Source organism: Oncorhynchus kisutch, unplaced genomic scaffold (genome assembly GCF_002021735.2).
Source record: "Oncorhynchus kisutch isolate 150728-3 unplaced genomic scaffold, Okis_V2 Okis02a-Okis13b_hom, whole genome shotgun sequence".
NCBI lineage: Eukaryota > Metazoa > Chordata > Actinopteri > Salmoniformes > Salmonidae > Oncorhynchus > Oncorhynchus kisutch.
The window spans coordinates 12,146,343-12,170,072 of NW_022261979.1; the positions used below are offsets into that span (position 1 = coordinate 12,146,343).

At 46.3% G+C, this 23,730-nt stretch overlaps 1 protein-coding gene across 2 annotated transcripts in view; it reads right to left on the reverse strand.

Moving 5' to 3' along the window:
• LOC109882847 (exostosin-1a) overlaps window positions 1–23,730 on the reverse strand; it is a 92,671-nt gene that overhangs the window by 19,214 nt on the left and 49,727 nt on the right. For both annotated transcript variants that reach the window (XM_031811954.1, XM_031811953.1), the window contains one exon: window positions 5,960–6,053. In XM_031811954.1, the coding sequence (XP_031667814.1) occupies window positions 5,960–6,053 (94 nt within the window). The remainder of the gene's footprint in view (window positions 1–5,959; window positions 6,054–23,730) is intronic.

A 23,730-nucleotide genomic window follows, 5' to 3' on the forward strand; every position in this document is an offset into this window, starting at 1 on the left:
TGGTTCCATGAGGACAGGACACCACTAGTATTGTGTCTGGTTCCATGGGGACAGGACACCACTAGTATTGTGTCTGGTTCCATGAGGACAGGACACCACTAGTATTGTGTCTGGTTCCATGAGGACAGGACACCACTAGTATTGTGTCTGGTTCCATGAGGACAGGACAGGACACCACTAGTATTGTGTCTGGTTCCATGAGGACAGGACAGGACACCACTAGTATTGTGTCTGGTTCCATGAGGACAGGACACCACTAGTATTGTGTCTGGTTCCATGAGGACAGGACATCACTAGTATTGTGTCTGGTTCCATGAGGACAGGACAGGACACCACTAGTATTGTGTCTGGTTCCATGAGGACAGGACAGGACACCACTAGTATTGTGTCTGGTTCCATGAGGACAGGACACCACTAGTATTGTGTCTGGTTCCATGAGGACAGGACACCACTAGTATTGTGTCTGGTTCCATGAGGACAGGACAGGACACCACTAGTATTGTGTCTGGTTCCATGAGGACAGGACACCACTAGTATTGTGTCTGGTTCCATGAGGACAGGACACCACTAGTATTGTGTCTGGTTCCATGAGGACAGGACATCACTAGTATTGTGTCTAGTTCCATGAGGACAGGACAGGACACCACTAGTATTGTGTCTAGTTCCATGAGGACAGGACACCACTAGTATTGTCTGGTTCCATGAGGACAGGACACCACTAGTATTGTGTCTGGTTCCATGAGGACAGGACACCACTAGTATTGTGTCTGGTTCCATGAGGACAGGACAGGACACCACTAGTATTGTGTCTGGTTCCATGAGGACAGGACACCACTAGTATTGTGTCTGGTTCCATGAGGACAGGACAGGACACCACTAGTATTGTGTCTGGTTCCATGAGGACAGGACAGCACTAGTATTGTGTCTGGTTCCATGAGGACAGGACAGGACAGCACTAGTATTGTGTCTGGTTCCATGAGGACAGGACAGCACTAGTATTGTGTCTGGTTCCATGAGGACAGGACACCACTAGTATTGTGTCTGGTTCCATGAGGACAGGACACCACTAGTATTGTGTCTGGTTCCATGAGGACAGGACACCACTAGTATTGTGTCTGGTTCCATGAGGACAGGACAGCACTAGTATTGTGTCTGGTTCCATGAGGACAGGACAGCACTAGTATTGTGTCTAGTTGCATGAGGACAAGTGGAAGTCAAAGCAGCGTGTCCCTGTCCCTGATGTCAGTACTAATGACACTAATGTAGTCCCTGCCTGCCTGCCGAACCATCTAATAATGCTAATGACACTAATGCAGTCCCTGCCTTCCTGCCGAACCATCTAATAATGCAAATTATTGTCAGCAGAACAACAAAGAAATCATCCCGGTCATGTGATCAGTGGTTTGGGGCTTTAAAACACGCCGCGCCATCTGGCCGTCTGTTTCTTCAGCAGATCTTTCTACTTCCTTTCAGCTGTAATAGCAGATAGACCATTTTATTCACGCACCGCACAGCAAGACATTACCTGTGAACTCTAGTCATTAAAATAGCCTAATTAATTCCACTGCCAACGACTAAAATTGTTGTTGTTATTGTGACTAAAGTAAAATGGTAAATGTTTCATTTGAGCCTATTAGAATGTGTAAATGTGTATGCAAATGTGTTTGTTTGCGTGCGCACGCGTGCGTGTGTGTGTGTGCGTGTGTGTGTGTGTCACTCTCTGTGCTCCACTGTCTCTGTGTCCAAATAGAGGCTCCATGATTGTGGAGGCCAGGTCATCTGATGCAGCACTCCATCACTCTCCTTCTTGGTCTGGTTCTTCATTTCCTGAGGCGGTCCTCATGAGAACCAGTTTCATCATAGCGCTTGATGGTTTGTTGCGACTACACTTGAAGAAACTTTCAAAGTTCTTGAAATTCTCTGGGTAGACTGACATGTGTGTCTTAAGTAACGATGGACTGTCGTTTCTCTTTGCTTATTTAAGCTGTTCTTGCCATAATATGGACTTGGTCTTTTACCAAATAGAGCTGTCTTCTGTATACCACCCCTACCTTGTCACAACACAACTGATTGGCTCAAACACTTTAAGAAGGAAGGAAATTCCACAAATGAACTTTGAACCAGGCACACCTGTTAAGTGAAATGCATTCCAGGTGACATGAAGCTGGTTGAGAGAATGCCAAGAGTGTGCAAAGCTGTCATCAAGGCAAATAAAATTTGTTTAACACTTTTTTTGGTTACTACATGATTCCATATGTGTTATTTCATAGTTTTGATGTCTTCACTATTATTCTACAATGTAGAAAACAGTAAAGCCCTTAAATGAGTAGATGTGTCCAAACATTTGACTGGTACTGTATATGGGGACACTAGATGGGGACAGTAGATGGGGACAGTAGATGGTGATCTATATGGGGACAGTAGATGGTGATCTATATGGGGACAGTAGATGGTGATCTATATGGGGACAGTAGATTGTGATCTATATGGGGACAGTAGATGGGGACAGTAGATTGTGATCTATATGGGGACAGTAGATGGTGATCTATATGGGGACAGTAGATGGTGATCTATATGGGGACAGTAGATGGTGATCTATATGGGGACAGTAGATGGTGATCTATATGGGGACAGTATATGGTGATCTATATGGGGACAGTAGATGGTGATCTATATGGGAACAGTAGATGGTGATCTATATGGGGACAGTAGATGGTGATCTATATGGGGACAGTAGATGGTGATCTATATGGGGACAGTAGATGGGGATCTATATGGGGACAGTAGATGGTGATCTATATGGGGACAGTAGATGGTGATCTATATGGGGACAGTAGATGGGGACAGTAGATTGTGATCTATATGGGGACAGTAGATGGTGATCTATATGGGAACAGTAGATGGTGATGTATATGGGGACAGTAGATGGGGACAGTAGATGGTGATCTATATGGGGACAGTAGATGGGGACAGTAGATGGTGATCTATATGGGGACAGTAGATGGGGACAGTAGATGGTGATCTATATGGGGACAGTAGATGGTGATCTATATGGGGACAGTAGATGGTGATCTATATGGGGACAGTAGATGGTGATCTATATGGGGACAGTAGATGGTGATCTATATGGGGACAGTAGATGGTGATCTATATGGGGACAGTAGATGGTGATCTATATGGGGACAGTAGATGGTGATCTAAATGGAGACAGTAGATGGTGATCTAAATGGAGACAGTAGATGGTGATCTATATGGGGACAGTAGATGGTGATCTATATGGGGACAGTAGATGGGGACAGTAGATGGTGATCTATATGGGGACAGTAGATGGTGATCTAAATGGAGACAGTAGATGGTGATCTATATGGGGACAGTAGATGGTGATCTATATGGGGACAGTAGATGGTGATCTATATGGGGACAGTAGATGGTGATCTATATGGGAACAGTAGATGGTGATCTATATGGGGACAGTAGATGGGGACAGTAGATGGTGATCTATATGGGGACAGTAGATGGGGACAGTAGATGGTGATCTATATGGGGACAGTAGATGGTGATCTATATGGGGACAGTAGATGGTGATCTATATGGGGACAGTAGATGGTGATCTATATGGGGACAGTAGATGGTGATCTATATGGGGACAGTAGATGGTGATCTATATGGGGACAGTAGATGGTGATCTATATGGGGACAGTAGATGGTGATATATATGGGGACAGTAGATGGTGATCTATATGGGGACAGTAGATGGTGATATATATGGGAACAGTAGATGGTGATCTATATGGAGAGAGTAGATGGTGACAGTAGATGGGTGTGTACATGTGTGTGTATGTGGTGTGTGTTTTTGTGGTGTGTGTGTGTGTGTGTATATATGTGGTGTGTGTGTACATGGTGTGTGTGTGTACGTGGTGTGTGTGTGTGTGTGTGTGTGTGTACATGGTGTGTGTGTGTGTACATGGTGTGTGTGTGTACATGGTGTGTGTGTGTGTACGTGGTATGTGTGTGTACATGGTGTGTGTGTACGTGGTGTGTGTGTACGTAGTGTGTATGTGTGTGTACGTGGTGTGTGTGTACGTGGTGTGTGTGTGTACGTGGTGTGTGTGTGTACGTGGTGTGTGTGTGTACATGGTGTGTGTGTGTGTACATGGTGTGTGTGTTGTGTACGTGGTGTGTGTGTGTGTGTGTGTACGTGGTGTGTGTGTACATGGTGTGTGTGTGTGTGTGTACATGGTGTGTGTGTGTGTACGTGGTGTGTGTGTGTACATGGTGTGTGTGTGTACATGGTGTGTGTGTGTGTGTACGGTGTGTGTGTGTACATGGTGTGTGTGTGTGTGTACGTGGTGTGTGTGTGTGTGTGTGTGTGTGTGTACGTGGTGTGTGTGTGTGTGTGTGTGTACGTGGTGTGTGTGTACATGGTGTGTGTGTGTGTGTGTGTGTGTACATGGTGTGTGTGTGTACGTGGTGTGTGTGTGTGTGTGTGTGTGTGTGTACATGGTGTGTGTGTGTGTACATGGTGTGTGTGTGTACATGGTGTGTGTGTGTGTACGTGGTATGTGTGTGTACATGGTGTGTGTGTACGTGGTGTGTGTGTACGTAGTGTGTATGTGTGTGTACGTAGTGTGTATGTGTGTGTACGTGGTGTGTGTGTACGTGGTGTGTGTGTGTACGTGGTGTGTGTGTGTACGTGGTGTGTGTGTGTACGTGGTGTGTGTGTGTACGTGGTGTGTGTGTGTACATGGTGTGTGTGTGTGTACGTGGTGTGTGTGTGTGTGTGTACGTGGTGTGTGTGTACATGGTGTGTGTGTGTGTGTACGTGGTGTGTGTGTGTACATGGTGTGTGTGTGTACGTGGTGTGTGTGTGTACGGTGTGTGTGTGTACATGGTGTGTGTGTGTGTGTACGTGGTGTGTGTGTGTGTGTGTGTGTGTACGTGGTGTGTGTGTGTGTGTGTGTGTGTACGTGGTGTGTGTGTACATGGTGTGTGTGTGTGTGTGTACATGGTGTGTGTGTGTACGTGGTGTGTGTGTGTGTACGTGGTGTGTGTGTACATGGTGAGTGTGTACATGGTGAGTGTGTGTACATGGTGAGTGTGTGTGTGCATGGTGTGTGTGTGTGTGGTTGTGTGCATGGTGTGTGTGTGTGCATGGTGTGTGTGTGTGTGTGCATGGTGTGTGTGTGTGTGTGCATGGTGTGTGTGTGCATGGTGTGTGTGTGCATGGTGTGTGTGCATGGTGTGTGTGTGTACATGGTGTGTGTGTGTGTACGTGGTGTGTGTGTGTACGTGGTGTGTGTGTGTGTACATGGTGTGTGTGTACATGGTGTGTGTGTGTGTATGTACATGGTGTGTGTGTGTGTGTGTGTGTGTACATGGTGTGTGTGTGTGTGTGTGTGCATGGTGTGTGTGTGTGTGTGTGTACCTGGTGTGTGTGTGTGTGTGTGTGTGTACATGGTGTGTGTGTGTGTGTGTGTACCTGGTGTGTGTGTGTGTGCATTGTGTTTATGTGTGTACATGGTGTGTGTACATGGTGTGTGTGTGTGTACATGGTGTGTGTGTGTGTACATGGTGTGTGTGTGTACATGGTGTGTGTGTGTGCATGGTGTGTGTGTGTGTGTGCATGGTGTGTGTGTGTGTACATGGTGTGTGTACATGGTGTGTGTGTGTACATGGTGTGTGTGTGTACATGGTGTGTGTGTGTACATGGTGTGTGTACATGGTGTGTGTGTGTGTACATGGTGTGTGTGTACATGGTGTGTGTGTGTGTACATGGTGTGTGTGTGTGTGTGCATGGTGTGTGTGTGTGTGTACATGGTGTGTGTGTGTGTGTGTGTGTGTGTGTGCATGGTGTGTGTGTGTGTGTGCATGGTGTGTGTGTGTGTACATGGTGTGTGTGTGTGTGTGCATGGTGTGTGTACATGGTGTGTGTGTGTGTACATGGTGTGTGTGTGTGTACCTGCAGTGCTTCCAGGAAGCGGAAGGATCCCAGGCGTCGTCCTCTGGGAACCAGACAGAAGGTAGAGTTGTGAAGCATCTCTCTGTAATCATGTCTGAAGACAGAAGAGACGGGTCACACATTAATATGATCTGGCATTCAGTAGACACGTATCAACAGTGACTTATCGACAGTGACTTAACGACAGTGGCTTAACGACAGTGGCTTAACGACAGTGACTTATCGACAGTGACTTATCGACAGTGACTTATCGACAGTGACTTATCGACAGTGACTTATCGACAGTGACTTATCGACAGTGACTTATCGACAGTGACTTATCGACAGTGACTTATCGACAGTGACTTATCGACAGTGACTTATCGACAGTGACTTATCGACAGTGACTTATCGACAGTGACTTATCGACAGTGACTTATCGACAGTGACTTATCGACAGTGACTTATCGACAGTGACTTATCGACAGTGACTTATCGACAGTGACTTATCGACAGTGACTTATCGACAGTGACTTATCGACAGTGACTTATCGACAGTGACTTATCGACAGTGACTTATCGACAGTGACTTATCGACAGTGACTTATCGACAGTGACTTATCGACACCGACTTATCAACACCGACTTATCAACACCGACTTCACAACACCGACTTCACAACACCGACTTCACAACACCGACTTAACGACAGCGACTTCACGACATTAACTTATCAACAGTGACTTATCAACAGTGACTTAACGTGACTTATCAACAGTGACTTCACGACAGTGACTTCACAACAGTGACTTCAAAACAGTGACTTCAAAACAGTGACTTCAAAACAGTAACTTATCAACAGTGACTTATCAACAGTGACTTATCAACAGTGACTTCACAACAGTGAGTGCATAGATTGGCCCCAGCAGGAACTGAAACCAAGACTTTGGCGTTGTTAACACCAAGCTCTTACAAACTGAGCCACAAAGGACCACAGAGGAATGGAGGAACAGACAGATGTAGACAGGGTTATAGCTGGGGAGATCTCCTAGCATCCAGGGCTGGACAGAGAGGGTTTACATGTCTCTATCTGGGTTAGCTTTGAGCTACGACAGGATAAGAGCTGATTACACAGTGAACGACCCAGAGGTTACTAAAGGCTTCAGTTCGGCTGGCATCCAGAATAAAGTCGTCTAGGCGAACCAAACTAGTGTGCTCCCATACTCCCTGAAAAGACATTCGCTTGAAAAACGAGAAAAAAAACTGCCAATAGTACTGTTTGTCCATTTTGAGATGCCGTAGCCAGTGTGCAGCATCACAAACACTGACACGGAAGACAAACACCCATAACCCAAAACTGAAACCCAGCCTACCCTAAGTATGATTCTCATTCAGGGAAAACAATTGACAGCTGCCTGATTGAGAACCATACTAGGCCGAACTCAAAAACCAACATAGAAAAACAAACAGACTGCCCACCCAACTCACGTCCTGACCAAAGGAACTAAGGTCAGAACGTGACAGTAAGCTGATCGATTGATGAGTTCTAGTCTTGGAACCCAGTAAGCTGATAGATAGGAGATAGATTGATGAGTTCTAGTCTTGGAACCCAGTAAGCTGATAGATTGATGAGTTCTCGTCTTGGAACCCAGTAAACTGATAGATAGATTGATTGATGAGTTTTAGTCTTGGAACCCAGTAAGCTGATAGATTGATGAGTTCTAGTCTTGGAACCCAGTAAGCTGATAGATTAATGAGTTCTCGTCTTGGAACCCAGTAAGCTGATAGATTGATGAGTTCTCGTCTTGGAACCCAGTAAGCTGATAGATTGATGAGTTCTCGTCTTGGAACCCAGCAAGCTGATAGATTGAGTTCTAGTCTTGGAACCCAGTAAGCTGATAGATTGATGAGTTCTAGTCTTGGAACCCAGTAAGCTGATAGATTGAGTTCTAGTCTTGGAACCCAGTAAGCTGATAGATTGATGAGTTCTAGTCTTGGAACCCAGTAAGCTAATAGATTGATGAGTTCTAGTCTTGGAACCCAGTAAGCTAATAGATTGATGAGTTCTAGTCTTGGAACCCAGTAAGCTAATAGATTGATGAGTTCTAGTCTTGGAACCCAGTAAGCTGATAGCTTGATGAGTTCTAGTCTTGGAACCCAGTAAGCTGATAGATGAGTTCTAGTCTTGGAACCCAGTAAGCTGATAGACTAGTACAGAGATGTCTTCCCAGTCGTGTAGTAACAACACAGTTATGTTCACACAGCCCAACAACATCCTGTTTATCTAGCTAGCCTGTTGTGTTTACTAGTTGCCTTAGAAACATCCTGTTAGTTTGTTCACACGATGAGTCTGAGTTGAATCATCTTCCCCATAAATCAGATGAGACGAAACTACGGGAAGCATGAGAGAGACGTTTGACAGATGTGGGAGAACCTGTACAGTGATAATTATCGTGTAATTGGACCCTGATGAAGCCGTACCTAGCCCGGAGATCTCTAAGTCAAGCCAAGAGAGAGCTAGACCAACGTACAGAGCAGATACATGAAACAGGAAGTCATTCCTGGCCCCTGGCAGGGAGAATCCCATGCTGTTTATCACATCGCACTCATGGCAGAACATGGCGGCGTCCGTATGAACCATCACTGCTAACTGAGCTGTCAGGGATAGATGGTTCTAGAACCAGCTGCGTGTTGTCCTTCACTGTGGCTCTAACAGATCAGACGTCTACCATCAACATGAGGACTACATGCACTGTACGTCCCCACCTATCCTGTTCCATAGACACATGGTGACATCTGGTCTGACGCAGGGTAATGTATAGATGAGGCCATATACACATCCTCATGAGAACGGTAATGTATAGATGAGGCCATACGTACGTCATCAGTGTCTGAACCTATAGCTCAGTGTCTGGATCTATAGCTCAGTGTCAACCTATAGCTCAGTGTCAACCTATAGCTCAGTGTCAACCTATAGCTCAGTGTCTGAACCTATAGCTCAGTGTCTGGATCTATAGCTCAGTGTCTGGATCTATAGCTCAGTGTCAACCTATAGCTCAGTGTCTGGATCTATAGCTCAGTGTCTGGATCTATAGCTCAGTGTCTGGATCTATAGCTCAGTGTCTGGATCTATAGCTCAGTGTCTGGATCTATAGCTCAGTGTCTGGATCTATAGCTCAGTGTCTGGATCTATAGCTCAGTGTCTGGATCTATAGCTCAGTGTCTGGACCTATAGCTCAGTGTCTGGATCTATAGCTCAGTGTCTGGATCTATAGCTCAGTGTCTGGATCTATAGCTCAGTGTCTGGATCTATAGCTCAGTGTCTGGATCTATAGCTCAGTGTCTGGATCTATAGCTCAGTGTCTGGATCTATAGCTCAGTGTCTGGACCTATAGCTCAGTGTCTGGATCTATAGCTCAGTGTCTGGATCTATAGCTCAGTGTCTGGATCTATAGCTCAGTGTCTGGATCTATAGCTCAGTGTCTGGATCTATAGCTCAGTGTCTGGACCTATAGCTCAGTGTCTGGATCTATAGCTCAGTGTCTGGATCTATAGCTCAGTGTCTGGATCTATAGCTCAGTGTCTGGACCTATAGCTCAGTGTCTGGATCTATAGCTCAGTGTCTGGATCTGAAAAGTAAAAACTTTCATTAGAAGGCATAATAACCCGTGCGAATCGAGCGAATGTCCTTAAAAATGTACATTGAAGCACATGCGTTCACCACCTGAGATGTTTTTCGTGTAAAGACGGAAACGAACAACCCACCAGCTGCCACCTCTGATGCACAATATTGATTTTTGTTTTCCCATCTGAATAAATTCACAGACAGAATTCCCAGAGTCACATCAAATGACATGCTCTGTTCATCCAATGGTAAAATATCTTCTTCCATGCAGAGAAACTGGCAATAGACTGTCAGCAGGATGTCAACCAGTCACCCCCCCAAATAAATCATAGAGTCGTCTCTGAAAATACTTATTTATCATACAAGACTGATAACACATCGCATTGTCTCTGAAGGAGTTAGGCCTAGTCTCCAGGGGAAGGATATGGGGTGCTGTTCTAATGACAGGGTGGTTATAGAGTCTCTGTTCTCCTAATGACAGGGTGGTTATAGAGTCTCTGTTCTAATGACAGGGTGGTTATAGAGTCTGTTCTCCTAATGACAGGGTGGTTATAGAGTCTCTGTCCTAATGACAGGGTGGTTATAGAGTCTCTGTTCTCCTAATGACAGGGTGGTTATAGAGTCTCTGTCCTAATGACAGGGTGGTTATAGAGTCTCTGTTCTCCTAATGACAGGGTGGTTATAGAGTCTCTGTTCTAATGACAGGGTGGTTATAGAGTCTGTTCTAATGACAGGGTGGTTATAGAGTCTCTGTTCTAATGACAGGGTGGTTATAGAGTCTGTTCTCCTAATGACAGGGTGGTTATAGAGTCTCTGTTCTAATGACAGGGTGGTTATAGAGTCTCTGTTCTCCTAATGACAGGGTGGTTATAGAGTCTCTGTTCTAATGACAGGGTGGTTATAGAGTCTCTGTTCTCCTAATGACAGGGTGGTTATAGAGTCTCTGTTCTAATGACAGGGTGGTTATAGAGTCTCTGTTCTCCTAATGACAGGGTGGTTATAGAGTCTCTGTTCTAATGACAGGGTGGTTATAGAGTCTATTCTAATGACAGGGTGGTTATAGAGTCTATTCTAATGACAGGGTGGTTATAGAGTCTCTGTTCTCCTAATGACAGGGTGGTTATAGAGTCTCTGTTCTCCTAATGACAGGGTGGTTATAGAGTCTCTGTTCTAATGACAGGGTGGTTATAGAGTCTCTGTTCTCCTAATGACAGGGTGGTTATAGAGTCTCTGTTCTCCTAATGACAGGGTGGTTATAGAGTCTCTGTTCTCCTAATGACAGGGTGGTTATAGAGTCTCTGTTCTAATGGCAGGGTGGTTATAGAGTCTCTGTTCTAATGACAGGGTGGTTATAGAATCTATTCTAATGACAGGGTGGTTATAGAGTCTATTCTAATAACAGGGTGGTTATAGAGTCTATTCTAATGACAGGGTGGTTATAGAGTCTCTGTTCTCCTAATGACAGGGTGGTTATAGAGTCTCTGTTCTCCTAATGACAGGGTGGTTATAGAGTCTCTGTTCTAATGGCAGGGTGGTTATAGAGTCTCTGTTCTAATGGCAGGGTGGTTATAGAGTCTCTGTTCTCCTAATGGCAGGGTGGTTATAGAGTCTCTGTCCTAATGACAGGGTGGTTATAGAGTCTCTGTTCTCCTAATGACAGGGTGGTTATAGAGTCTCTGTTCTCCTAATGACAGGGTGGTTATAGAGTCTCTGTTCTCCTAATGACAGGGTGGTTATAGAGTCTCTGTTCTCCTAATGACAGGGTGGTTATAGAGTCTCTGTTCTCCTAATGACAGGGTGGTTATAGAGTCTCTGTTCTCCTAATGACAGGGTGGTTATAGAGTGATTGTGGTTTACACTGCAATGTTCACAAGAGGTTTAAACTCAACCAAATGTTGCAATAAAAATGGCCACAACGGTTGGTTTTTCCTGACCACCAGTCAGTTTGTAAAGAAGTGCTGTCATCCACACGCCCTCTTCCAGCGGACTTCACAGCAAGGTAAATGTTCAGACCATAAACCGTGTTGTGTACCTGACATTTATTCAACAATCTGTCATGGATTGGACAGCAAACACGACTCAGCAAACACGAGTCAGTAAACACGAGACAGCAAGCAAAAGTCAGTAAACACGAGACAGTACGCAAGAGACAGCAAACACGAGTCAGCAAACACGAGTCAGCAAACACGAGTCAGCAAACACGAGTCAGCAAACACGAGTCGGCAAAACACGAGTCAGCAAAACACGAGTCAGCAAACACGACTCAGCAAACACGACTCAGCTAACACGACTCAGCAAACACGACTCAGCTAACAAGACTCAGCTAACAAGACTCAGCTAACAGAAGAGAGATAACACTGATACAGGAAGTCCCAAGATAACACAGGAAGAGTAGATAGCACATTGTGATTCCAATGTTACAGATCAGTACTGGAAGTAATCCAGGTTAAATCTCTTCCTGGGTAAACACAAGAGCGAAACGCCCACCTGGGATAGAAAAGATAAAGGAGTATGGATTTAAAAATGCATTAGAGTAAAGCTAAATCTGCACTCATAAAAGCACCAACGAGCCCGTCTCCACCTCAAGAGTTCAGAGAGTCATTCATTTTGTTTTTACTTTGTGTTTCTAAACTCTATTTTAAAAAAAATCTCTCTGGAGAGAAAAATAAAAGTCTCAGGATGAGTGATGCAGAATCACTTGGGAGGGAAATATAAACACCAAACCCAACTCCAAGTCATAGCAGACAGTCTCATCTCAGCTCCCCTCAGGAAGTAGCCCTTCTGTCTATCAGGACCAGTCAGGAAGTAGCCCTTCTGTCTATCAGGACCAGTCAGGAAGTAGCCCTTCTGTCTATTAGGACCAGTCAGGAAGTAGCCCTTCTGTCTATCAGGACCTGTGAGTGGGAGTCAAGCGATGTAGAAGCCGTATATTAACAGAACAACAAATGTTCAGACGCTTCTGGTTAACAATTACAGAGTGAAGCTCCTTTTCTCCAAACGCTGTGGGAGAGGAGGGGGTGGAGGAGACTGAAGTCAACACAGAGATCAAATGCTGTGGGAGAGGAGGGGGTAGAGGAGACTGAAGTTAACACAGAGACTATTACAGACAGCAGGCAAAGAAGAGTCTATTAGACAGCAGACAGAGAGGGGGTCTATTAGACAGCAGACAGAGAAGAGTCTATTAGACAGAGAAGAGTCTATTAGACAGTAGACAGAGAAGTCTATTAGACAGCAGACAGAGAAGAGTCTATTAGACAGTAGACAGAGAAGAGTCTATTAGACAGTAGACAAAGAAGAGTCTATTAGACAGCAGACAGAGAAGAGTCTGTAAGACAGAGAAGAGTCTATTAGACCGTAGACAGAGAAGAGTCTATTAGACAGTAGACAGAGAAGAGTCTATTAGACAGCAGACAGAGGAGAGTCTATTAGACAGCAGACAGAGAAGAGTCTATTAGACAGCAGAGTCTATTAGACAGTAGACAGAGAAGAGTCTATTAGACAGCAGACAGAGAAGAGTCTATTAGACAGAGAAGAGTCTATTAGACAGTAGACAGAGAAGAGTCTATTAGACAGTAGACAGAGAAGAGTCTATTAGACAGCAGACAGAGAAGAGTCTATTAGACAGTAGACAAAGAAGAGTCTATTAGACAGTAGACAGAGAAGAGTCTATTAGACAGCAGACAGAGAAGAGTCTATTAGACAGCAGACAAAGGCACTATAAACCCATACAGGCACTGTATGGGTAATCTGGTATACTACTGGTTTATAGTGCCTGTATGGGTAATCTGGTATGACTATACTGCTGGTTTATAGTGCCTGTATGGGTAATCTGGTATACTACTGGTTTATAGTGCCTGTATGGGTAATCTGGTATGCTACTGGTTTATAGTGCCTGTATGGGTAATCTGGTATGACTATACTGCTGGTTTATAGTGCCTGTATGGGTAATCTGGTATACTACTGGTTTATAGTGCCTGTATGGGTAATCTGGTATACTACTGGTTTATAGTGCCTGTATGGGTAATCTGGTATGACTATACTGCTGGTTTATAGTGCCTGTATGGGTAATCTGGTATACTACTGGTTTATAGTGCCTGTATGGGTAATCTGGTATACTACTGGTTTATAGTGCCTGTATGGGTAATCTGGTATACTACTGGTTTATAGTGCCTGTATGGGTAATCTGGTATACTACTGGTTTATAGTGCCTGTATGGGTAATCTGGTATACTACTGGTTTATAGTGCCTGTATGGGTAATCTGGTATACTACTGGTTTATAGTGCCTGTATGGGTAATCTGGTATACTACTGGTTTATAGTGCCTGTATGGGTAATCTGGTATACTACTGGTTTATAGTGCCTGTATGGGTAATCTGGTATACTACTGGTTTATAGTGCCTGTATGGGTAATCTGGTAGGACTATACTGCTGGTTTATAGTGCCTGTATGGGTAATCTGGTATACTACTGGTTTATAGTGCCTGTATGGGTAATCTGGTATACTACTGGTTTATAGTGCCTGTATGGGTAATCTGGTAGGACTATACTGCTGGTACTGCGTGCTTTAATTCGATACTGTACTCAATATGCTTGACTGAAGATTCCCCAAAATGAATATTGCCCTGTGGTCACCTGATCCTGCTCAGTGACAGGCTGCCACAGCAGAACTAAAACCATCTAATGTGGTGAGGTTACACAGATGTAAAGACAAATTATATTCGTTTTAAAAGTACCACTGACCTAAAAAAAAAAGTAGAACCCATTTCCTTTATGGTTTACAGGAAAAGGTCATATGATGTTATAGTTAAAAATAAATAAAAAATACAGTCCTGGCAGCTTCATTAAATAGTATCCATCCGGGATCCTGGCCTTCGAGGCAGAGTTCCTCTGTCCAGTCTCAACGTCAACAGTGAAGAGGTGACTCCGGGATCCTGGCCTTCTAGGCAGAGTTCCTCTGTCCAGTCTCAACGTCAACAGTGAAGAGACAGTAGGGGATGCTGGCCTTCTAGGCAGAGTTCCTCTGTACAGTCTCAACGTCAACAGTGAAGAGGTGACTCCGGGATCCTGGCCTTCTAGGCAGAGTTCCTCTGTCCAGTCTCAACGTCAACAGTGAAGAGACAGTAGGGGATGCTGGCCTTCTAGGCAGAGTTCCTCTGTCCAGTCTCAACGTCAACAGTGAAGAGACAGTAGGGGATGCTGGCCTTCTAGGCAGAGTTCCTCTGTCCAGTCTCAACGTCAACAGTGAAGAGACAGTAGGGGATGCTGGCCTTCTAGACAGAGTTCCTCTGTCCAGTCTCAACGTCAACAGTGAAGAGACAGTAGGGGATGCTGGCCTTCTAGGCAGAGTTCCTCTGTCCAGTCTCAACGTCAACAGTGAAGAGACAGTAGGGGATGCTGGCCTTCTAGGCAGAGTTCCTCTGTCCAGTCTCAACGTCAACAGTGAAGAGACAGTAGGGGATGCTGGCCTTCTAGGCAGAGTTCCTCTGTCCAGTCTCAACGTCAACAGTGAAGAGGTGACTCCGGGATCCTGGCCTTCGAGGCAGAGTTCCTCTGTACAGTCTCAACGTCAACAGTGAAGAGACAGTAGGGGATGCTGGCCTTCTAGGCAGAGTTCCTCTGTCCAGTCTCAACGTCAACAGTGAAGAGACAGTAGGGGATGCTGGCCTTCTAGGCAGAGTTCCTCTGTCCAGTCTCAACGTCAACAGTGAAGAGACAGTAGGGGATGCTGGCCTTCTAGGCAGAGTTCCTCTGTCCAGTCTCAACGTCAACAGTGAAGAGACAGTAGGGGATGCTGGCCTTCTAGGCAGAGTTCCTCTGTCCAGTCTCAACGTCAACAGTGAAGAGGTGACTCCGGGATCCTGGCCTTCGAGGCAGAGTTCCTCTGTCCAGTCTCAACGTCAACAGTGAAGAGGTGACTCCGGGATCCTGGCCTTCGAGGCAGAGTTCCTCTGTCCAGTCTCAACGTCAACAGTGAAGAGACAGTAGGGGATGCTGGCCTTCTAGGCAGAGTTCCTCTGTACAGTCTCAACGTCAACAGTGAAGAGGTGACTCCGGGACCCTGGCCTTCGAGGCAGAGTTCCTCTGTACAGTCTCAACGTCAACAGTGAAGAGACAGTAGGGGATGCTGGCCTTCTAGGCAGAGTTCCTCTGTCCAGTCTCAACGTCAACAGTGAAGAGACAGTAGGGGATGCTGGCCTTCTAGGCAGAGTTCCTCTGTCCAGTCTCAACGTCAACAGTGAAGAGACAGTAGGGGATGCTGGCCTTCTAGGCAGAGTTCCTCTGTCCAGTCTCAACGTCAACAGTGAAGAGGTGACTCCGGGATCCTGGCCTTCGATGCAGAGTTCCTCTGTCCAGTCTCAACGTCAACAGTGAAGAGACAGTAGGGGATGCTGGACTTCTAGGCAGAGTTCCTCTGTCCAGTCTCAACGTCAACAGTGAAGAGACAGTAGGGGATGCTGGCCTTCTAGGCAGAGTTCCTCTGTCCAGTCTCATCGTCAACAGTGAAGAGGCGACTCCGGGATGCTGGCCTTCTAGACAGAGTTCCTCTGTCCAGTCTCAACGTCAACAGTGAAGAGACAGTAGGGGATGCTGGCCTTCTAGGCAGAGTTCCTCTGTCCAGTCTCAACGTCAATAGTGAAGAGGTGACTCCGGGATCCTGGCCTTCGAGGCAGAGTTCCTCTGTCCAGTCTCAACGTCAACAGTGAAGAGACAGTAGGGGATGCTGGCCTTCTAGGCAGAGTTCCTCTGTCCAGTCTCAACGTCAACAGTGAAGAGACAGTAGGGGATGCTGGCCTTCTAGGCAGAGTTCCTCTGTCCAGTCTCATCGTCAACAGTGAAGAGGCGACTCCGGGATGCTGGCCTTCTAGACAGAGTACCTCTGTCCAGTCTCTGCGTTATCTCGCCCATCTTAATCTTTTCTTTTTATTGGCCAGTCTGAGATAGGACTTTTTCTTTGCAACTCTGCCTAGAATGTGTTCCTGGTTCCGTCAGATGTAATTCCAAATCACTTCTATCAAAAAGATTCCCTTGACACTAGTGGCGATCCCGGTCTTCAATCCCGGGCTTCAGTCCCAGGCTTCAGTCCCAGGCTTCAGTCCCAGGCTTCTGGTGCGATGGAGGGGATCAAAGCAGGCTCCCAGGCTTCAGTCCCAGGCTTCAGTCCCAGGCTTCAGTCCCGGGCTTCAGTCCCAGGCTTCAGTCCCAGGCTTCTGGTGCGATGGAGGGGATCAAAGCAGGCTCCCAGGCTTCAATCCCAGGCTTCAGTCCCAGGCTTCTGGTGCGATGGAGGGGATCAAAGCAGGCTCCCAGGCTTCAATCCCAGGCTTCAGTCCCAGGCTTCAGTCCCAGGCTTCAGTCCCAGGCTTCTGGTGCGATGGAGGGGATCAAAGCAGGCTCCCAGGCTTCAATCCCAGGCTTCAGTCCCAGGCTTCAGTCCCAGGCTTCTGGTGCGATGGAGGGGATCAAAGCAGACTCCCAGGCTTCAGTCCCAGGCTTCAGTCCCAGGCTTCAGTCCCAGGCTTCAGTCCCAGGCTTCTGGTGCGATGGAGGGGATCAAAGCAGGCTCCCAGGCTTCAATCCCAGGCTTCAGTCCCAGGCTTCAGTCCCAGGCTTCTGGTGCGATGGAGGGGATCAAAGCAGACTCCCAGGCTTCAGTCCCAGGCTTCAGTCCCAGGCTTCAATCCCAGGCTTCAGTCCCAGGCTTCAGTCCCAGGCTTCAGTCCCAGGCTTCAGTCCCAGGCTTCAATCCCAGGCTTCAGTCCCAGGCTTCAGTCCCAGGCTTCAGTCCCAGGCTTCAATCCCAGGCTTCAGTCCCAGGCTTCAGTCCCAGGCTTCAGTCCCAGGCTTCAATCCCAGGCTTCAGTCCCAGGCTTCAGTCCCAGGCTTCAGTCCCAGGCTTCAGTCCCAGGCTTCAGTCCCAGGCTTCAGTCCCAGGCTTCAATCCCAGGCTTCAGTCCCAGGCTTCAGTCCCAGGCTTCAGTCCCAGGCTTCAGTCCCAGGCTTCTGGTGCGATGGAGGGGATCAAAGCAGACTTCATAAAACATTTAGAGCCCCACAGAGATGAGAGGAGTCTCCACAGCTTCATCATCACAACTCTACATGAAAAGACCCTGGGTTAAATGATCTAATTACAACACAAAGAACTAGCCAAACCATCTCTCATCTCGCTCTCTCTCTCCCACCAAAACCCTATTATGTTGGGGTTTCCTTTATTCTGGCAGCTCGTGGTGGCCTAAAGCCCTATTATGATGGGGTTTCCTTTATTCTGGCAGCTCGTGGTTGCCTAAAGCCCTATTATGATGGGGTTTCCTTTATTTTGGCAGTTACCTGTACATTCTGGCAGCTCGTGGTGGCCCAACGCCTTATAATGGTGGGGTTTCCTTTATTCTGGCAGCTGGTGGTGTCCCAATAACCTATTATGGTGGGGTTTTCTTTATTTTGGAAGTTACCTGTACATTCTGTCAGCTCGTGGTGGCCTAAAGCCCTATTATGATGGGGTTTCCTTTATTTTGGCAGTTACCTGTACATTCTGTCAGCTCGTGGTGGCCTAAAGCCCTTTTATGATGGGGTTTCCTTTATTTTGCCAGTTACCTGTACATTCTGTCAGCTCGTGGTTGCCTAAAGCCCTATTATGATGGGGTTTCCTTTATTTTGGCAGTTACCTGTACATTCTGGCAGCTCGTGGTGGCCCAACGCCTTATAATGGTGGGGTTTCCTTTATTCTGGCAGCTGGTGGTGTCCCAATAACCTATTATGGTGGGGTTTTCTTTATTTTGGAAGTTACCTGTACATTCTGTCAGCTCGTGGTGGCCTAAAGCCCTATTATGATGGGGTTTCCTTTATTCTGGCAGCTCGTGGTTGCCTAAAGCCCTTTTATGATGGGGTTTCCTTTATTTTGGCAGTTACCTGTACATTCTGGCAGCTCGTGGTGGCCTAAAGCCCTTTTATGATGGGGTTTCCTTTATTTTGGCAGTTACCTGTACATTCTGGCAGCTCGTGGTGGCCTAAAGCCCTTTTATGATGGGGTTTCCTTTATTTTGGTAGTTACCTGTACATTCTCCACCCATAGTATCGGTTACCAGGAAAACCTACAAAGTTCTCTCCATAAACTAGGGTGAGTGACCTAACCGATAAAGAGTTAATTCAAATGTGTGTTAATGGTACGACCATTAACGTTTGATTGGCTCGTAATGTGAGGCAACATAAAGAGGTTAATTATCTAATCAACTAATTATGTTACATTTTTACCTGATGAAATTAATCATGTAATAATTAACTCATTAGGATCTGGGGCACCATGAGAGCAGTTCTTTAAAGAGTGACCATCTTCCAAATGAAAATCTAAAAAAGGTCTTTACCTATCACATCTATAAAACAGTCTATATCTTAATCATAACCTTGTGTTATATCACCATTCTGAACAGTCGTAACCTTGTGTTATATCACCATTCTGAACAGTCGTAACCTTGTGTTATATCACCATTCTGAACAGTCGTAACCTTGTGTTATATCACCATTCTGAACAGTCGTAACCTTGTGTTATATCACCATTCTGAACAGTCGTAACCTTGTGTTATATCACCATTCTGAACAGTCGTAACCTTGTGTTATATCACCATTCTGAACAGTCGTAACCTTGTGTTATATCACCATTCTGAACAGTCGTAACCTTGTGTTATATCACCATTCTGAACAGTCGTAACCTTGTGTTATATCACCATTCTGAACAGCCGTAACCTTGTGTTATATCACCATTCTGAACAGCCGTAACCTTGTGTTATATCACCATTCTGAACAGTCGTAACCTTGTGTTATATCACCATTCTGAACAGTCGTAACCTTGTGTTATATCACCATTCTGAACAGTCGTAACCTTGTGTTATATCACCATTCTGAACAGTCGTAACCTTGTGTTATATCACCATTCTGAACAGTCGTAACCTTGTGTTATCACCATTCTGAACAGTCGTAACCTTGTGTTATATCACCATTCTGAACAGTCGTAACCTTGTGTTATATCACCATTCTGAACAGTCGTAACCTTGTGTTATATCACCATTCTGAACAGTCGTAACCTTGTGTTATATCACCATTCTGAACAGTCGTAACCTTGTGTTATATCACCATTCTGAACAGTCGTAACCTTGTGTTATATCACCATTCTGAACAGTCGTAACCTTGTGTTATATCACCATTCTGAACAGTCGTAACCTTGTGTTATATCACCATTCTGAACAGTCGTAACCTTGTGTTATATCACCATTCTGAACAGTCGTAACCTTGCTTCCGGTAAAAACCCAAGCTTTTACTTATGATTCAGTACTATACAAATTGGTTTAATGTTTTATTTCCTAGCTAACGAAACGGTAACAGGATAAACATACACGCTAAATACGTTAAAAACAGGTCCCTAGCGGACTGACAACATTATGGCTGCGTGTTACAAAAGAGATGGAGAGGGCGAGAGACAGAAACTACTCTCACCTACAGTAACCATATAACTTCACACACGAACCGCCGCCCGCTTTGAGTAACAAATCATGAACGCATTTATGTGAAATGCCTCGTGGATCTCTCTCGGTGGACAGGGAGTTGGGACTTTTCGCGGCACGTTTGTAAGGCTCTGATTGTTCAAAAAGTGTTCAAACAAGTTTTCTGCTGTTGTTCTCCTCTGTAGTCGAGTCCGGTGTCCGGTGGCATGTCACGTAGTCCTGAACAGAACAAAGTTCATTTCCCTTCCATTCGCTCTTCAAGATGCTTCTTTGAAGATCGGCTAGCCAGCCATGTCGATGGTTCCCCAGTGGGGTGATAATGAGAGCAGTGATATACGATGGTTTGAGCAGATTAACAGAATGGTCCTACTGAAATTCGCTTTTCTAAGATACTTAGGACAGTTTCAGCCGTACCAGTGATTGTCCGGAAGGTGAGTTTTATCGCCTCCACCTCGTGTTGAAATTCAACAGTTCCAACCACTTTAAAAGGTGCAGCTGCAGCCGTGTTCTATAGATCGCCTATGACCATTCACCACGTGTCAGAAACATTGTTCCAGTATCCTGCTTTTGTACATGTTAAGAGTCACCAACGTTAATGTTAATGTACACGTTAATGTTAATGTACATGTTAATGTACATGTTAATGTACATGTCAATGTCAATGTCAATGTCAATGTCAATGTTAATGTTAATGTTAAGCGTTTCGGCTGGAAAAGTCCATTGAAACAAAATGGACATTTCCTTTGGTGACTCTTGGGAGAGCCGAGACATGAAGGTAGTGCCCTATAGGACACTATATAAGGGCACTACCTTCACCAGGGCCCTATAGGACACTATATAAGGGCACTACCTTCCCCAGGGCCCTATAGGACACTATATAAGGGCACTACCTTACCCAGGGCCCTATAGGACACTACCTTCACCAGGGCCCTATAGGACACTATATAAGGGCACTACCTTCACCAGGGCCCTATAGGACACTATATAGGACACTACCTTCACCAGGGCCCTATAGGACACTATATAAGGGCACTACTTTCACCAGGGCCCTATAGGACACTATATAAGGGCACTACCTTCACCAGGGCCCTATAGGACACTACCTTCACCAGGGCCCTATAGGACACTATATAAGGGCACTACCTTCACCAGGGCCCTATAGGACACTACCTTCACCAGGGCCCTATAGGACACAACCTTCACCAGGGCACTATAGGACACTATATAGGACACTACCTTCACCAGGGCCCTATAGGACACTATATAAGGGCACTACCTTCACCAGGGCCCTATAGGACACTATATAGGACACAACCTTCACCGGGGCCCTATAGGACACTACCTTCACAAAAAGGACATTTCCTTTGGTGACTCTTGGGAGAGCCGAGACATGAAGGTAGTGCCCTATAGGACACTATATAAGGGCACTACCTTCACCAGGGCCCTATAGGACACTATATAAGGGCACTACCTTCACCAGGGCCCTATAGGACACTACCTTCACCAGGGCCCTAAAGGACACTACCTTCACCAGGGCCCTATAGGACACAACCTTCACCAGGGCCCTAAAGGACACTACCTTCACCAGGGCACTATATAGGACACTACCTTCACCAGGGCACTATATAGGACACTACCTTCACCAGGGCACTATAGGACACTACCTTCACCAGGGCCCTATAGGACACTACCTTCACCAGGGCACTATATAGGACACTACCTTCACCAGGGCACTATATAGGACACTACCTTCACCAGGGCCCTATATAAGGGCATTACCTTCACCAGGGCCCTATAGGGCACAACCTTCACCAGGGCCCTAAAGGACACAACCTTCACCAGGGCCCTAAAGGACACAACCTTCACCAGGGCCCTATAGGGCACTACCTTCACAAAAAGGACACTTCCTTTGGTGACTCTTGGGAGAGCCAAGACATGAAGGTAGTGCCCTATAGGACACTATATAAGGGCACTACCTTCACCAGGGCCCTATAGGACACTACCTTCACCAGGGCCCTAAAGGACACAACCTTCACCAGGGCCCTATAGGGCACTACCTTCACAAAAAGGACATTTCCTTTGGTGACTCTTGGGAGAGCCGAGACATGAAGGTAGTGCCCTATAGGACACTATATAAGGGCACTACCTTCACCAGGGCCCTATAGGACACTACCTTCACCAGGGCCCTAAAGGACACAACCTTCACCAGGGCCCTATAGGACACTACCTTCACCAGGGCCCTATAGGACACTACCTTCACCAGGGCACTATATAGGACACTACCTTCACCAGGGCCCTATATAAGGGCACTACCTTCACCAGGGCCCTATAGGGCACAACCTTCACCAGGGCCCTAAAGGACACAACCTTCACCAGGGCCCTAAAGGACACAACCTTCACCAGGGCCCTATAGGGCACTACCTTCACAAAAAGGACATTTCCTTTGGTGACTCTTGGGAGAGCCGAGACATGAAGGTAGTGCCCTATAGGACACTATATAAGGGCACTACCTTCACCAGGGCCCTATAGGACACTACCTTCACCAGGGCCCTAAAGGACACAACCTTCACCAGGGCCCTATAGGACACTACCTTCACCAGGGCCCTATAGGACACTACCTTCACCAGGGCACTATATAGGACACTACCTTCACCAGGGCCCTATATAAGGGCACTACCTTCACCAGGGCCCTATAGGGCACAACCTTCACCAGGGCCCTAAAGGACACAACCTTCACCAGGGCCCTAAAGGACACAACCTTCACCAGGGCCCTATAGGGCACTACCTTCACAAAAAGGACATTTCCTTTGGTGACTCTTGGGAGAGCCGAGACATGAAGGTAGTGCCCTATAGGACACTATATAAGGGCACTACCTTCACCAGGGCCCTATAGGGCACTACCTTCACCAGGGCCCTATAGGGCACTACCTTCACAAAAAGGACATTTCCTTTGGTGACTCTTGGGAGAGCGAGACATGGATCATCTGCACATGATTTACAACAGAACGGGAGTTGTTAACCCCCTTATCAGTTCCCTCTACTCCATCCTCCTCTGCGGGTGAGAAGGGGGGGGTGTCTGTTTGAAGTTATTCATTGCAAAGCTGATCTGACCTATTTGGATTCTGGTGGACAGTCATGACAGAGGTTAGAGGTTTCTTATCTTCAGTCAATCCATCAAGATACATCAACCCAATAGGCCTCTCTCTCTGTCGCTAGGCCAATAGGAAAATGAGGGGGGAGGGGGACAATGGCATCCTATTCCCTATATAGAGCACTACTATAGACCAAGACCCAATGGAACCCTATTCCCTACATAGTGCACTACTTTAGACCAGGGCTCTATAGGGAATAGGCTGTCATTTGGGATACAACCCTTGAGGAGATTAGTCAGGAGTCCCTCAGCTGAGAGACTGATTCAGACATGACAACGTGGAGAGGAGTGTTGTTGTTTCTGCTTCCTGGAAAAAAGAGATCTGTTCTACTGGAGAGTTAATCAGAGAGAAGGAATGTGATTGTTCCTAGGCCCGACATGTCAGAGGGGGATGGACAGAGACAGAGACAGAGACAGAGACAGAGACAGAGACAGAGACAGAGACAGAAGACAGACAGACAGACAGAACAGACAGACAGACAGACAGACAGACAGACAGACAGACAGACAGACAGACAGACAGACAG